General features: G+C 43.0%; 1 protein-coding gene across 4 annotated transcripts in view; it reads left to right on the forward strand.

Moving 5' to 3' along the window:
- CRTAC1 (cartilage acidic protein 1) overlaps positions 1-14,109 on the forward strand; it is a 527,150-nt gene that overhangs the window by 306,134 nt on the left and 206,907 nt on the right. For all 4 annotated transcript variants that reach the window (XM_083149576.1, XM_083149578.1, XM_083149579.1 and 1 more), the window contains exon 5: positions 2,441-2,597. In XM_083149576.1, the coding sequence (XP_083005702.1) occupies positions 2,441-2,597 (157 nt within the window). The remainder of the gene's footprint in view (positions 1-2,440; positions 2,598-14,109) is intronic.

The following is a 14,109-nucleotide window of genomic DNA, read 5'->3' on the forward strand; positions in this document are numbered from 1 at the left end:
AAGGCTGATTTTGTAGAGATGGGAAACTCTGTAAGGGATTCTTTGGCGCAGTGGAAGAACTTGGAAGGAGTGCAGGATAAGTGGGAAAAATTAAAAAGTGCAATTCTAAAAGCAACAGAACTTTGTGTCAAAAGAGTTAGGAAAAACACAAGAAAAAGAAAGCCATTGTGGTTTGCAAAAGAAGTAGCAAGTATTGTGAAAGCAAAAAAGTTGGCCTTTAAGAAATTTAAGCAGACGCAGAAGAATGAGGACAAAAAGGTGTATCTTGTTAGACAGAAGGAGGCTAAGAAGGTAATCAGATGTGCAAAAGCACAGGCTGAAGAGAAAATGGCCCAGTCAGTGGGTAAAGGGGGGAAAACTTTTTTTAGGTATATAAGTGAAAGGAGAAAAACAAAAAGTGGAATAATTAGACTGAAGACAGAGAGTGGAAGTTTTCTTGAGGGGGACAATGTAATAGCAGATAATATTAATAATTATTTTTGCTCAGTATTCACTGCTGAAAGAGAGGGGAAGGGGCCACAGTTAAGTTGCAAGTATAGTCAGAAAACTGAGGGAGAGACAAGTACATTTACAGAGGAAAAAGTCCTCACAGAACTCTCAAAACTGAAAGTGGATAAATCAATGGGGCCAGATGGGATACATCCAAGGATACTAAAAGAGCTTAAAGGGGAGCTGGTAAAACCAATAACAGAATTATTCAACCAGTCACTAGCTACTGGAGTAATCCCAGAGGACTGGAAAACAGCTAATGTAGTCCCACTGTACAAAAGTGGAAGCAAGGAAGAGGTAAGCAACTATCGACCAGTGAGCCTTACATCAGTAGTAGGGAAATTGATGGAAACACTCTTAAAACAAAGAGTTGTAGAATATCTCAAAACCAGCAATTTGCAGGATCCAAAACAGCATGGGTTTACTGGGGGAAGATCATGTCAAACAAATCTTATTGACTTTTTTGACTGGGTGACTAAAGTAATAGATCAAGGTGGGGCTGTAGATGTAGCTTATCTAGACTTTAGTAAAGCTTTTGACACTGTCCCACATCGCAGACTGTTAAATAAACTTGAAAGCTTGGGATTGGATTCTAAGATAGTTGAATGGATAAGAGCGTGGTTGCAGGACAGAAAACAGAGAGTTGTAGTAAACGGAGTACAGTCAAAGGAGGGAAAGGTTACAAGTGGAGTACCCCAGGGATCTGTACTTGGACCGGTGCTTTTTAATATCTTTATTGGTGATATTGCAAATGGAATTGAGGGTAAAATGTGCCTTTTTGCAGATGACACAAAGGTATGCAACAGGGTAGACACACCAGGAGGGGTAAAACAAATGATTGAGGATCTAGGCAGATTAGAGAAATGGTCAAGAGAATGGCAACTACAGTTTAATGCCAAAAAATGCAAAATCATGCACTTGGGTCTCAGAAATCCAAAGACTCAATATACAGTAGTATAAATGGCACTCTAATGGAAACTACTGAGGAAGAGAGGGATCTAGGTGTCACTATTTCAGGGGACTTAAAAGCAGGTAGGCAATGTAACAAAGCAATGAAGAAGGCAAGTCAGATGCTTGGTTGCATAGGGAGAGGTATCAGCAGTAGAAAGAAAGAAGTAATAATGCCACTGTATAGGTCATTGGTACGACCTCACCTAGAGTATTGTGTTCAGTTCTGGAGGCCATATCTCCAGAAGGATATAAATACATTAGAGACTGTACAAAGAAGAGCAACTAAAATGGTGCATGGCCTACATCACAAAACGTACCAGGAAAGACTAAAAGATCTTAATATGTATACTTTAGAGCAGAGAAGGGAAAGGGGGGACATGATAGAAACTTTCAAATATACCAAGGGCTTTAACAAGGTACAGGTGGGAGACATTCTTCACAGGAAGAGGAGCAACAGAACACGAGGACATGCACTGAAACTAGAGGGAGGAAGATTCAGGGGAAATGCGAGGAAGAATTTTTTCACAAAAAGAGTAGTACATAAGTGGAATAGCCTCCCAACAGAGGTGGTAGACGCAAATACAGTAGTACAATTTAAACATGCTTGGGATAAGCATATTGATATCCTTACAAAAAAATAAGGATCAAATATGGTTTGAGGTAACATGTTTAAAAAAAGGAGCAGACTAGATGGGCCAAGTGGTTCTTATCTGCCGTCAAATTCTATGTTTCTATGTTTCTATGAAGAAAGAAAATGATGTATGTTATTATCCAAAGAAACTTGTGCCCAAATTGAGCTACAATTGGATTGCTCTATTGGGTGCCATCTAGTGGTAGTTAGAGGGAGATGAACAAATACTGTAAATTCCCACCATGGTACTCAAAAACAAAACACCAGTCTGAAAAGATAATCTACTGTATGTAAAAAATGCTTTAGTAAAAAATATTATTTTTTTTGTACATTTTTTTTTTTTAAATAATCTATTTCTTTTGTTTTCAGGGTTCAGGAAGATATTCCATTTATATTGCAAATTATGCAGACCGAAAAGTGGGTCCTCACGCCTTGATTGAGATGGACGAAGCGGCCAGCGACTTGGCCAGAGGAATCGTCGTATTGTCCAATGTAGCAGCCGAAGCTGGCGTCAATAAGTACACAGGTATGGGTGACGGATTTCTCACTTATCTAGACGCGCATACAGTATGTACAAGAAGGAGTGACAAGCTTACGCTGTAGGGAAGTTTTATGCAGCCTGCAGGGATTTTGTTTTTCAGTTTCAAACAAGGAAGCCCAGAACATTCCGTGACTTCATGGCATGTTTATTTAAAATCACAAAGGGTTGAATTTCAACCGCTGAAATCATATTTATCATTTACCTGCCAACCACCTATTTTATATAAAAGGCAAATGCATTTCTCCATCATTGGAGTCGCAGATCCTCTTCCTCCAGCCATGGTGGTATTAGGGAGACTGGGGACTCCTGAGACAATGGATTCCCCAAACTTGCAGGGCCATCTCCCGTCTCTGATAACACTACTTCTGTTGCCATGGCGTCGCTGGAATCGAAACTGCCAGAGTAGAATATACAGCAGGGTTGCCTACCCTCTCGGAATGGCCCGGGAGGATCCCGAAAATCGGATTCTGGGGGACCCGCACTCCACCCCCCGATCTCTTCCCCTGACCTCTGAATTTAAATTCTGCAATCCGCAGGTCTCAGAGGAGGGGACGGAGCTAAAATGTCCGCGCCAATCGCGTCATTTTCACCCCGCCCCCTCCACGGAGATCCGTGAATTAGGTTATTTTACATCCTGGGGGCAGGGCTTAATTAAGTCATGCTCAAGCCCCGCCCCCCGAACTGCTGCTTGAAATCTCCTCTCCGGGCTTCTCCCGGAGAGGAGACTGAAAAAAGTCGGCAACTCTTATTTTCACATTTCCCACCAAGAGGGATCCAATTGGATCCCTCTCATTCCCCTGTCCCTGGCTATGGTACGTACGCCATACTGCACTTGCACAGAAGGACTACCGGTTCATAAACTCCCCATCGCAAAGGACAGCTCTTATTGGGAGAGCTGTGCTTTGCAATTGTAATCACATTTGAGGTACTGTACATACCTGCCTTTACTGTGTTCATATATGGAGGGGGGGGGGGGGGGGGGGGCTAATGTGATTTTTTTTTTTGTTCACGTGGGGCAAATGGATTATTTTTTACCTGTGGGGGCCAGTGTGTGTGTGTTTGTGTGTGTGTTTCCCCATGGGGGAACTGATGGCCGCCATAATCAAAAGCATGTAAAGACCTCACTATACAGATGGACCGCAAGCTGGAACAACTATAGTGGAACGCACACGTAATGCCCTCTTCCGGTGGGGTACCAGAAAGTGTGACTCACGGCCAGGATGGGTGAGAGCCGCAGATGACACGCAGACACAATGGGTGAGATTTAACCCCTTCACGACATTTGACGTATATATACGTCATGGTCGGGAAGTACTTCCCGACACATGACGTATATATACGTCATGACTTCTAACTGTCACTGCGTCTAGAGACGCAGTGACAGTTAGGTGATGTCTGCTGTCCCTGACAGCAGACATCCCCCCTCGCCGCCCAGGGGGGGCAGGGGTGCCCCCCCCGGTCGGCGATCGCTGTGATTGGCTGTTCAAATCTGAACAGCCATTCACAGCGTTTCCTGTGTTACCGGCGGCTAAGCCGCTCGGTAACACAGGGATCGGTGGTGATCGGTGCTGTCAAGTACAGCACCGATCACCTCCGATGTGCAGCCCCCCCTCCAACCCGCCGGGCACTCACCCGGCAGCAGCAGCAGCTCCCCCGGCTCCCCCGGAGCGTCTGAAGCGCACGCAGCGCTGACCTCCTCCCCCCTCCCCCCCGCAGCAGCAGCAGCAGCATCAAGCTGCAGAAAAAGTAAAAAAAATAAATATATGCACTGAAAAACTATATATATATATATATATATATATATATATATACACACACACATATATATATATATATATATATATATATGTGTGTGTGTGTATATATATGTATATATAATAATGAAAAAAGGCAAGATGGCACTCACTTGTAGGGAGTTCAGTCGGTGCAGGGTCCAGAAATGTTACTATAGAATCACACTCACCCCATCCACAGCAGCAAACGGAGCAAGATAAACGGATCAGCACTCAGTGATTGGTGAAGAAAGTAAAGTGTATTTACATTACACGCATGTTTATAACAAACAGTGCAGACAGCTGTCCCAACAGCTGTTTCAACCAGGGTGTAACCGGGACACCCTGGTTGAAACAGCTGTTGGGACAGCTGTCTGCACTGTTTGTTATAAACATGCGTGTAATGTAAATACACTTTACTTTCTTCACCAATCACTGAGTGCTGATCCGTTTATCTTGCTCCGTTTGCTGCTGTGGATGGGGTGAGTGTGATTCTATATGTATATATATATATAAATATATACACACATATATATATATATATATATATATATATGTGTGTGTGTGTGTGTGTGTGTGTGTGTATATACCGCACCGATCGCCAGCCCCCCCCCTCCCACCCGACAGCCCCCCTCCCTCCCACCCACCCGGCTGCCGCAGCACCAGCACCCCTCCCACCCCCCCGCCAGCCGCAGCGCCAGCCCCCCTCCCAAAGCTGGTGACTAAAATGGGGTCACTTGTGGGGGGGTTCCACTGTATTGGTGCTTCGGGGGTCTTGCTAATGCGACATAGCACCCACCATTCATTCCACCACCAAAAATCACTCCTTCCCTTCTGAGTCCTGCCATGCACCCAACTGGTATTTTTTGGTCACACGTGAGGCATTGCCGTACTCGGGAGAAATTGGGGCACAGATTTTGGGGTGCTTTGTCTCCTTCATTCCTTGTGAAAATAAAAAATTTTGAGCCAGAATTGCATTTTTCTGTAAAAAATTACATTTTTTTACACAAAAATGCAGATCTGGCTCAAAATTTTTCATTTTCACAAGGAATGAAGGAGACAAAGCACCCCAAAATCTGTGCCCCAATTTCTCCCGAGTACGGCAATGCCTCATGTGTGACCAAAAAATACCAGTTGGGTGCATGGCAGGACTCAGAAGGGAAGGAGTGATTTTTGGATTTTGCAGCACAGATTCTGGTTGAATGACCCCCGAAACACCCATACAGTGGAACCCCCCCACAAGTGACCCCATTTTGCAAACTACACCCTTCAGGGAATTCATCAAGGGGTATAGTGTACATTTCAAACCCCCCGGGGTTTCACCAATTTTGATACAACTGAGCTGTGAAAATGAAAAATTAATTTTTTTTCATTTTCACTGCCCAGTTGTACCACAATTGGTGAAACCCCTGGGGGTTTGAAATGTACACTATACCCCTAGATGAATTCCCTGAAGGGTGTAGTTTGCAAAATGGGGTCACTTGTGGGGGGGTACCTAACTTTTAGCATCTTATGGTGCCTAGAAACCTACATTGTGCCTAAAAAATAATCTCATAAAAAGGAGGCTCCAAAATCAAGTAGGTGCTCCTTCTATTATGAAGCCTGTGGTTTGGTCACCGTGCACACTAGGGCCACATATAGGATATTTATGAAAACCAAAGAATTGGGGGAATCAATTTTTAGTCACATTTCTCTAGTAAAATCTACTGTGTTCCTTAGAAAAATGTATTAAAATTGCAAATCTGCAAAAAAAATGAAATTTTGAAATTTCACCTACACTTTCTTTTAATTCCTGTGAAACACCTAAAGGGTTAACAAACTTCCAAAATGCTGTTTTGAATACTGTGAGGGGTGCAGTTTTTGAAATGGCATCATTTATGGGGGTGTCTCACATACAAGTCACTCAAAGTCACATCATAACTGACCTGGTCCCTAAAAAAATCAGAGTTTAATATTTTCTTGAAAATTTGAGAATTTGCTATTCATATTTTAAGCCTCCTAGTGTCCAAAAAAATGAAAATGAGGTTGAAATAATGATGGCAACATAAAGTAGACATATGGTCTATGTTAGTTATTCACTATTTTGAGTGGTAAGATTATTTGTCTCACAAGCAGAAAATTTAACATTTTGCAAATCGCAAAATTTTCCATTTTTTTACGACATTTTGTTATTTTTCACAAAAAAACACAGACTGTATCGACGAAAATTTACCACTAACTTGAAGTACAATGTGTCACGAGAAAACAGTCTCAAAATCACTGGGATAAGTAAAAGCAAAAAAAAGTTATCCCCACTTAAGTGATACATGCCAGATTTGAAAAAAAGGGCTCTGTCAGGAAGGCAAAAACTGGCTCTGTCATGAAGGGGTTAATAGGATGAGATATTCAGAAAGTGAGAGATTTGGGCAATCATTTACACTTCAAAATCAAACTGGTTTTGCAGTGTAAATGATTGCCGCTTTAAATAAACTGGAGCTTTCTTCCCAAATCTCTCACTTTCTGAATCTCTCATCCTATTAAATCTCACCCAATATCCGCTTCCGGTGCGCTACCGGAAGTTCGGGACTGGTAGTTCCGAGTGGCGGCATTGGTATTAAGAACACCTGCGAAAAGGTCTATATGAAACGAAAGACAAGGAACGGACTATTTATGATTGTATTTGTTCTATTTAGTGTTAGATGATCCATGTTTGGCATTCGGTTATTCTTTTGCGATGTATAAATATCGGAGGTAAAGACCACACCTACTTACCTTGAAAAAGACACCGCATGGTGTCGAAACCGGTCGGTACTTGTGGACCACAGAGGAACCTTTCTTTTGGACTCTGCTCTTAGCGCTTCCAGGGACTCGTGCCTTTGTCATACACTTGTGCTCATTTTGTCTCCATTTGTTTGTGGACAAAAGTGTTTGGTGAGAGTCCTTTTGTTTATGTACCTCTGTGCCATTTTTTTTATCTGGTTTTTAATGATTAAACTGTATTGCACTATGATGGTGTTTTACTTTACATTTTTTGAGCTACTCATCTTGGATGAGGAGAAGTCCATTGGTGACAGGATCTTGTCCCCCCCCATTAAACGCTTATGTCTACCTTTTAAGTAGACCTTAGTTTCTGGTACGACTGCTTGACTATTTGTGTAGGAGCCCATACACGCTCCGTTTTGGGGCTCGTTTCTTTACTTTTAAAGTACACATCGTATCGGATCACATGCCTTGTGCATGCACTGCGATCCGATGCGATGTGTAGCTAGTACAAAAAGTATGTGCAGCACATACTTTTTGTACCGTACTATGTGATGCGCGGGAGCGCGCATCGCATAGTACAGAACGGAGCCGGACACAACGTGTATGGGCTCCTTGTGTCCTGACATTATGCAATTCATATACAGCAGGGCTGGGCAACACCGGCCCTCCAGATGTTGATGAACTACACATTCCAGCATGCCTTGCATCAGTTTCAGCATGGCCACATAGCAAAACTAATGCAAAGCATCCTGGGATGTGTAGTTCATTAACATCTGGAGGGCCGGTGTTGCCCAGCCCTGATATACAGTATTGCACTATTTGTATTGTTTTCTTTTCTCTTTTGGGTAACACCTGGCTGTGAGAGAGAGAAAAGAGAAAAATATGATATTTTCTGAGCGCCAGAGGAACACTCCTATATCTGTCCTGGTATTGTACGTTTTTTCTTTGATTGAGGTGGTGCTTCAATTAATTGGTAGTGGAACCTTAGGCTGCTTAATTAGCGCATTACCCCATTGGTTCAGAAACCACTTATCTTCCTGAACTGATAGTGTGTCTTTGCAATTAGCGTTCCGTCTCTGCGTGCGTTTGGCGAGAATGGAACGCATGTGGGTGTAAGACACCTGTACGCCCCATTCGCAGCATTGGGACATGCATACGTGCGAGACTCACACCGAGACGGAACACTCTGGCGCCCTGGGTCATTATATAAGCGCTCCATCTGTATATAGCAAAAGATATTGCTCAAAAGGACCCTTCTGAGCGATATCTGTTACTATATTGCCTAGTGTTTACATTGAATATTGTTAACAATGCGTGATGCCATGCGGGAATCGACAAGTCTTTATTTACCCCCTGGATGTAGTCGATAAGTGGAAATGTGTCGTAAACCCCATCCATATTTTATCGTTATTTCTGTACTGGTAGTTTTGGAAGCGATACAGAATTTTTATGTATATGAAGTCTTATGCAGCATACACACTGGGGGATTGTAACCCTATTTGTAAAGCCCTGTACACATGCATCGATTTTTCCCAATTTTCGATTCGATTTTGCTTATAGAAGCAAATTCAAATGGAATCCTAAACGAAATCGAATAGTTTTTGTGTCCCTTTCGATCTACATTCGATTCGATGCGTGCTCCCGTTTTCACAAAATCGAACAGAAAAATCTACTGTACAGCCAAGGAAATGTCGAATTCGATCCAGTAAATCGCATGTGTACAATGTACTATGAATGTATATCGAATTCGATATCTAATGCAAAAGTACAGCTCTAATGCCAAATCGAATGGAAAGATCTAATGCCAGATCTAATAGAAAATCGAATCTACAGCCCTGTACACACACATCAATTTGCTTTTGATTCGATGTTAGAGTAAATTTTCTGTTAGATCTGGTATTAGAGCTTTCCATTCGATTTGGCATTAGATCTGTACTTTTGCATTAGATATCAAATTCGATATACATTCATAGTACATTGTACACATTCGATTTACTAGATCAAATTCAATATTTCCTTGGCTGCACGGTAGATTTTTCTGTTCGATTTTGTGAAAACTGGAGCGCGCATCGAATCGATTGTAGATCGAAAGTGACACAAAAACCATTCTATTTCATTTAGGATTCGATTTTGCTTCTATAAGCAAAATCGAATAAAAAATCGGGTAAAATCGATGCATGTGTACAGGGCTTCACATCGAATCAAAAGCAAATCGATGTGTGTGTGCAGGGCTTAAGACAGGGCTGGGCAACACCGGCCCTCCAGATGTTGATGAACTACACATCCTAGCATGCCTTGCATCAGTTTCAGCATGGCCACATAGCAAAACTAATGCAAAGCATCTTGGGATGTGTAGTTCATTAACATCTGGAGGGCCGGTGTTGCCCAGCCCTGGCTTAAGAGATCTGACTAGATTGCTTAGAATTTAAGGGTCGCTTCATATTTTGGGGCTCACGTGGGGGCCCACGCCGGTAAGGGAGGCGGTTTAGGGCACAGAGTCCTTACACTAGTGAAGCTGCAGTGCTGCCCCTAGGCATAGGCCGAAGCCCTAGGCAATTGCCTAGTATGCCTATGCCTAGGGCCGGCTCTGAGTATCGCTTAACAAGAGGCACCGTCGCCCATTGTATGCGCCCGTCGCCTCGTGTGTTTTGGATATTTGCCTAGAGGCCTCTGAAGATAAATATTGATAGTTATTTTAAGCCTTTCAATGCTGCAATGGAAAGTATTTAACCCTTGATTCATTTGTTTTTGTTATTTTCTTTTTTACATTTTTTTTTTCATGGGTGGATAATTTTAACCTGTGCAAACTGTGTTTTAATTGAGTATATTTTTCTTTTTTTATTTAAATTTGAATTTAGTTTCATAAATTGAGCAGTTTTAATCAGTAACTGATGAAGCCCGTGCATAAGTAGAACCTAATAGCTCTGTTCTAAATATTCACAATGGAAATGTCTTTCTATAAACCTTAGATCCGGACTGAAAGCCATTTCTGTATTATTACAGTTCTGTCTTATTCTATTCGGTAATAAGTGAACATTATTTTTCCAGCTCTTTATACTGCCGCCGTAGTCAAGACCACTGTTGCCATACGCAGGTTTAATACGTGTATAAGTATCAATTTTCTCTCTATTTGCGCAGTTCATTGGCTTCAGAACTCGATCCAAAGACTCCGTCTAATGCTTCTCACACTTCTACATAAAACTTAGGTTCCATTGGATGAGGAGATTTGATATTTGCACAAAGATATTAGATGAGGCAGCTGAGGGTGTAACTCCTCTGGAACGATAAAGGAAACTTTTATTTCTGTAGCTTTCCGAGCAACTCAGACCTGGTTGGACATTACAGGGGGGAATTTACTAATGCTTTTAAAAATTAAATAAGGTGATTCTCTATTGCACCCAGAAAAAAATATACATACTGTAGTTGGATTGGTTGCTATGGGAAACATCACTCTATTTAATTTTAAAAAGCTTCATTAAATGTACCACTTTGGATATGTATTTATGCATACCTCCCGACATTGGTGGCAGTGGATGAGGGACACGTGCGTGACTTTTGTAATTAGGGGGCGTGACTTCCAGGGCAGGGGCATGGCCTATATCCACATCACTCCCACAAGGCCATGCAAATGTTTTTACCGCTGTTGGGGGCATCATTCACGTCATTTTTTGTCCCGTCCCCCTCCAACATTTATTCTCTGATATTCTGCTAAGCAGAGGGTAGCAGGAGGGACTCCCAACCAGGGCCGGCGCTACCCACTCAGCAGCTCCTGCAAAGCAGGGATGCGCCATGCTGAAAAGGCGCTGTCTCCCTCCCTGCTCTGCTAAAGCTGCCTCAGCCCTCACTGTCACTGCCTCCTACACACTGCCCGCAGCGCCTGTCTGACAGCGGGCGGCAGTATGGAGAGGCTGAGCAGCTCCCTGCACCGCGCACACACTGTCCTCCTCCTGCGACCTGCCTCCTCTTCCTCACAGACACTTGCGCTGAGGCATGTAGCGCTGTCTGTGAATGTCTGGATGACATGTCATGTCCGGATCCACTCCCTACCCATTGCTCCCTGTGCCTGTCAGCTGTCAATCAAATGACGAACAGGCAGCAGCGCTGCCTCCCCTTCCTTCCCTCTTCTCAGTGTGCTGTGCCAGTGTCACTGCCAGTCCTCAACACTCCGCCCCCTCTATCTCCTCCCCTCTTCTTCCATCTCCTCCTTCTCTCCCCTCCTTTCCCCCTCAGTCACGAGTGCTGCACATACTTTTTGTACTGCTTTCGGATCGCATCGCACACACATTGCATGCATGCCATGCGATGCAATCTTCTCACAGCGTGTATGGGCACCTTTAGTGCCTGCAACATTTTGCGGACACAGCACTGAGATGGTGTATGCATACATGTACATGCACCCGAGATCCTCCATAGGATCGCATGTTGCATACACTCCCACAATCGGGCTGCAGCTTGTTGCAATGGCAATGTGAAAGAGCGCAAAATGTATGGTTTGCAGGAGGGCGCCGGATACCCTGCTCCCAACTGCCCCCCCTACGTGAGACACATAGCCGGCCCCGGATGAGATGCGGGACTGACCCAAAAAACAACAGGACGGTCCGCGGAAATCGGGACATTTGGGAGCCCAGTGTGTACACTGGTTATTGTTAATGATGCACTCACACGCGCATCATTTACAACGCCCTCCCTTGTCCTGCATGTTCTGACGGGGGAGGTCCTCTTTAACAACGACGCATGGACTTCGCTCCCCCCGTCACCCCATCGCTGTCACTCCCTTCACCACCCACATCGGCAAGTGCCCATCCACAAAGCTAATGAGGCTCATTTTTTTTAAAAGAAATTAATAGAATCTTAAATTAATTACGTCATTCTGGTTTGGGTACATACTTTTTCCACTGCTGCAATAACCTGGGATATTGCTGGGTCTGTTCAGTTCATGGCTTATTGTAAAAGGGTTCTTAAAAGATAACATTGGTCAATAACCCAGGAATCCAACACTGTTAGCTGATAGGGTCGGACCCAGGCAAGGATACAGTGTACATGAAGCGACCTGGGTTATCAATTATTTTCAAAAAGACAAAAATGATGAAATATGTACAAAAAAGATTTATCTTTTGTAGAGGAAAATTTGAGGAGCATTTCATAGAATGTCTTGGAGTTTAGTGTCTCCACACCTTAAGATCTTCTACGTGGTATTTTACGCCTATTCTCTTATACATCAGTCCCAACTAATGGAATTCCTTATGATTAAAGTAATCATTTAAAGATGTTAGCGGACCGTTATGTTTCAGTTTTTGCAAAACCCATCAAGTATTATGGTTTGGATTCGATTTTGGTTTAAAATTTCTTGAACATTCCTAAAAGGAGCTAAAATCGTGTCATTTGGACCAATTATTGTTTTCACGGTATTATTAACCCCAGTAACATTAATTTGGAATAATTTCCAGTCAATTTGGATCGCACACTCCTATTGTGAGTGGCCCCTGAAATCACGAGGCTTATAAGTAGAGACAGGATTATATGCATTTGCATATTTTGCCCATTCTCACTGGTTATTGCATATTTTACATAAAATCTAGTGATGGTGCATATTTTAGGCCCCGCCCCCTTTCCACCCACGAGTCAAAGCACTGCTTTGCCCTACTGCTGAGGACCAGGTAGTGGTAGAGTGTGCAGGCTGGGGCAATATGTGTGCAGTGTGGGGAACCTTGGATGTACGCTGTGTCTGACACTGCTCTAGGCTGCCAATCCATGTTGATAAAAGTCAGTCGGGGTGGATGCCATTACGAAGCTCCTGAACCTTTGCCTGCCCCTGGCCTGGGACTTTACACCAAGAGACAGACTTCTGCAGCAGAGGAGGCAGGCGGAAGGCTTGTGACATCAAACGTTGCGGAGGAAATGCCATCACAATGAGTATGTGGTGCAGGGAGGAAGCCTTCCACTGCGCCGCCCTCACATGCTATGCTGACATTTGATCCATCGGTGCTGGAGATGAGGTTCCGTGTAGTTAATGCCAGAAGAGCCTAGGACGCTGCAGTCTGCTGTAGCAGCCAGGAAGAAAAAAAACCCTGTGTACAGCACTAGACATCTGCAGATGCTGTTGAGGTTTATTTGCAACTAATTGTATGCTGATTTTTAAATAAACAAGTAAAAAAATTACTTTTTATATTATTTAATGTAGCATATTTTAACACTTTTCATGCATATTTTAAGTATTTTTCATGCATATGTGCATGCATATTTCAAGCTTTTTATGTTGCATATAATCCTGTCTCTACTTATAAGCAATCTCAAACCCAAGATTCAAATCCTACTTTCTAGTTCCAACACAAACCGGGACTCGGATCCCCTAAATTTGGGTGATTTTGATTTAAAAAACAAACAAAAACATCTTTCTTTGTAACCAGACAAGGCTTCCCATTGCCCCACCGGTACAGCCGAATTCCCCCCATAGAGGCGAGGAGCAGCATTAATCGTGTATCATATAGAAAAGCACTTGGTTATACTTCTAAAGAAAAAAAAATGTACACATAATAGAGGATAATTTAGAACCCATAGGGCCGATAATAAAAGAAATAAGTATGAAGGGATTTAAATAAATTATTTAAAAAAAATCCAAACAGCAAGAGCTACTGTATATACATACAGATATATAAGAAAACCATGTATCCTTAAGGTACAGACAGGGCAGCACTCCGTTCATCAGTTGAAAAAAGATAGTTCCTTATTTATTCAAAATTTTCAAAATATGGTTTCAGGCCACCAGCATGACAATAAGCATAGTCAACAGCGTTTTGATTAGGAATAGTGGGAGTTAGATACATTCACCCATCCATAGTTTGGCTGTAACGGCTGTGTGGCTGTGGTCGCAGTCGACGAATCCGTTTCGGCACAACTTGCCTTCCTCCAGACTGACTCACAAATGCACTTGCCAACAAGCCTTTTTAAAGCCACCATATGTGAAAGTGAGTTGTATCACCTGT

The sequence above is a fragment of the Crinia signifera genome, chromosome 6 (genome assembly GCF_055691185.1).
Source record: "Crinia signifera chromosome 6, ASM5569118v1, whole genome shotgun sequence".
Classification (NCBI taxonomy): domain Eukaryota; kingdom Metazoa; phylum Chordata; class Amphibia; order Anura; family Myobatrachidae; genus Crinia; species Crinia signifera.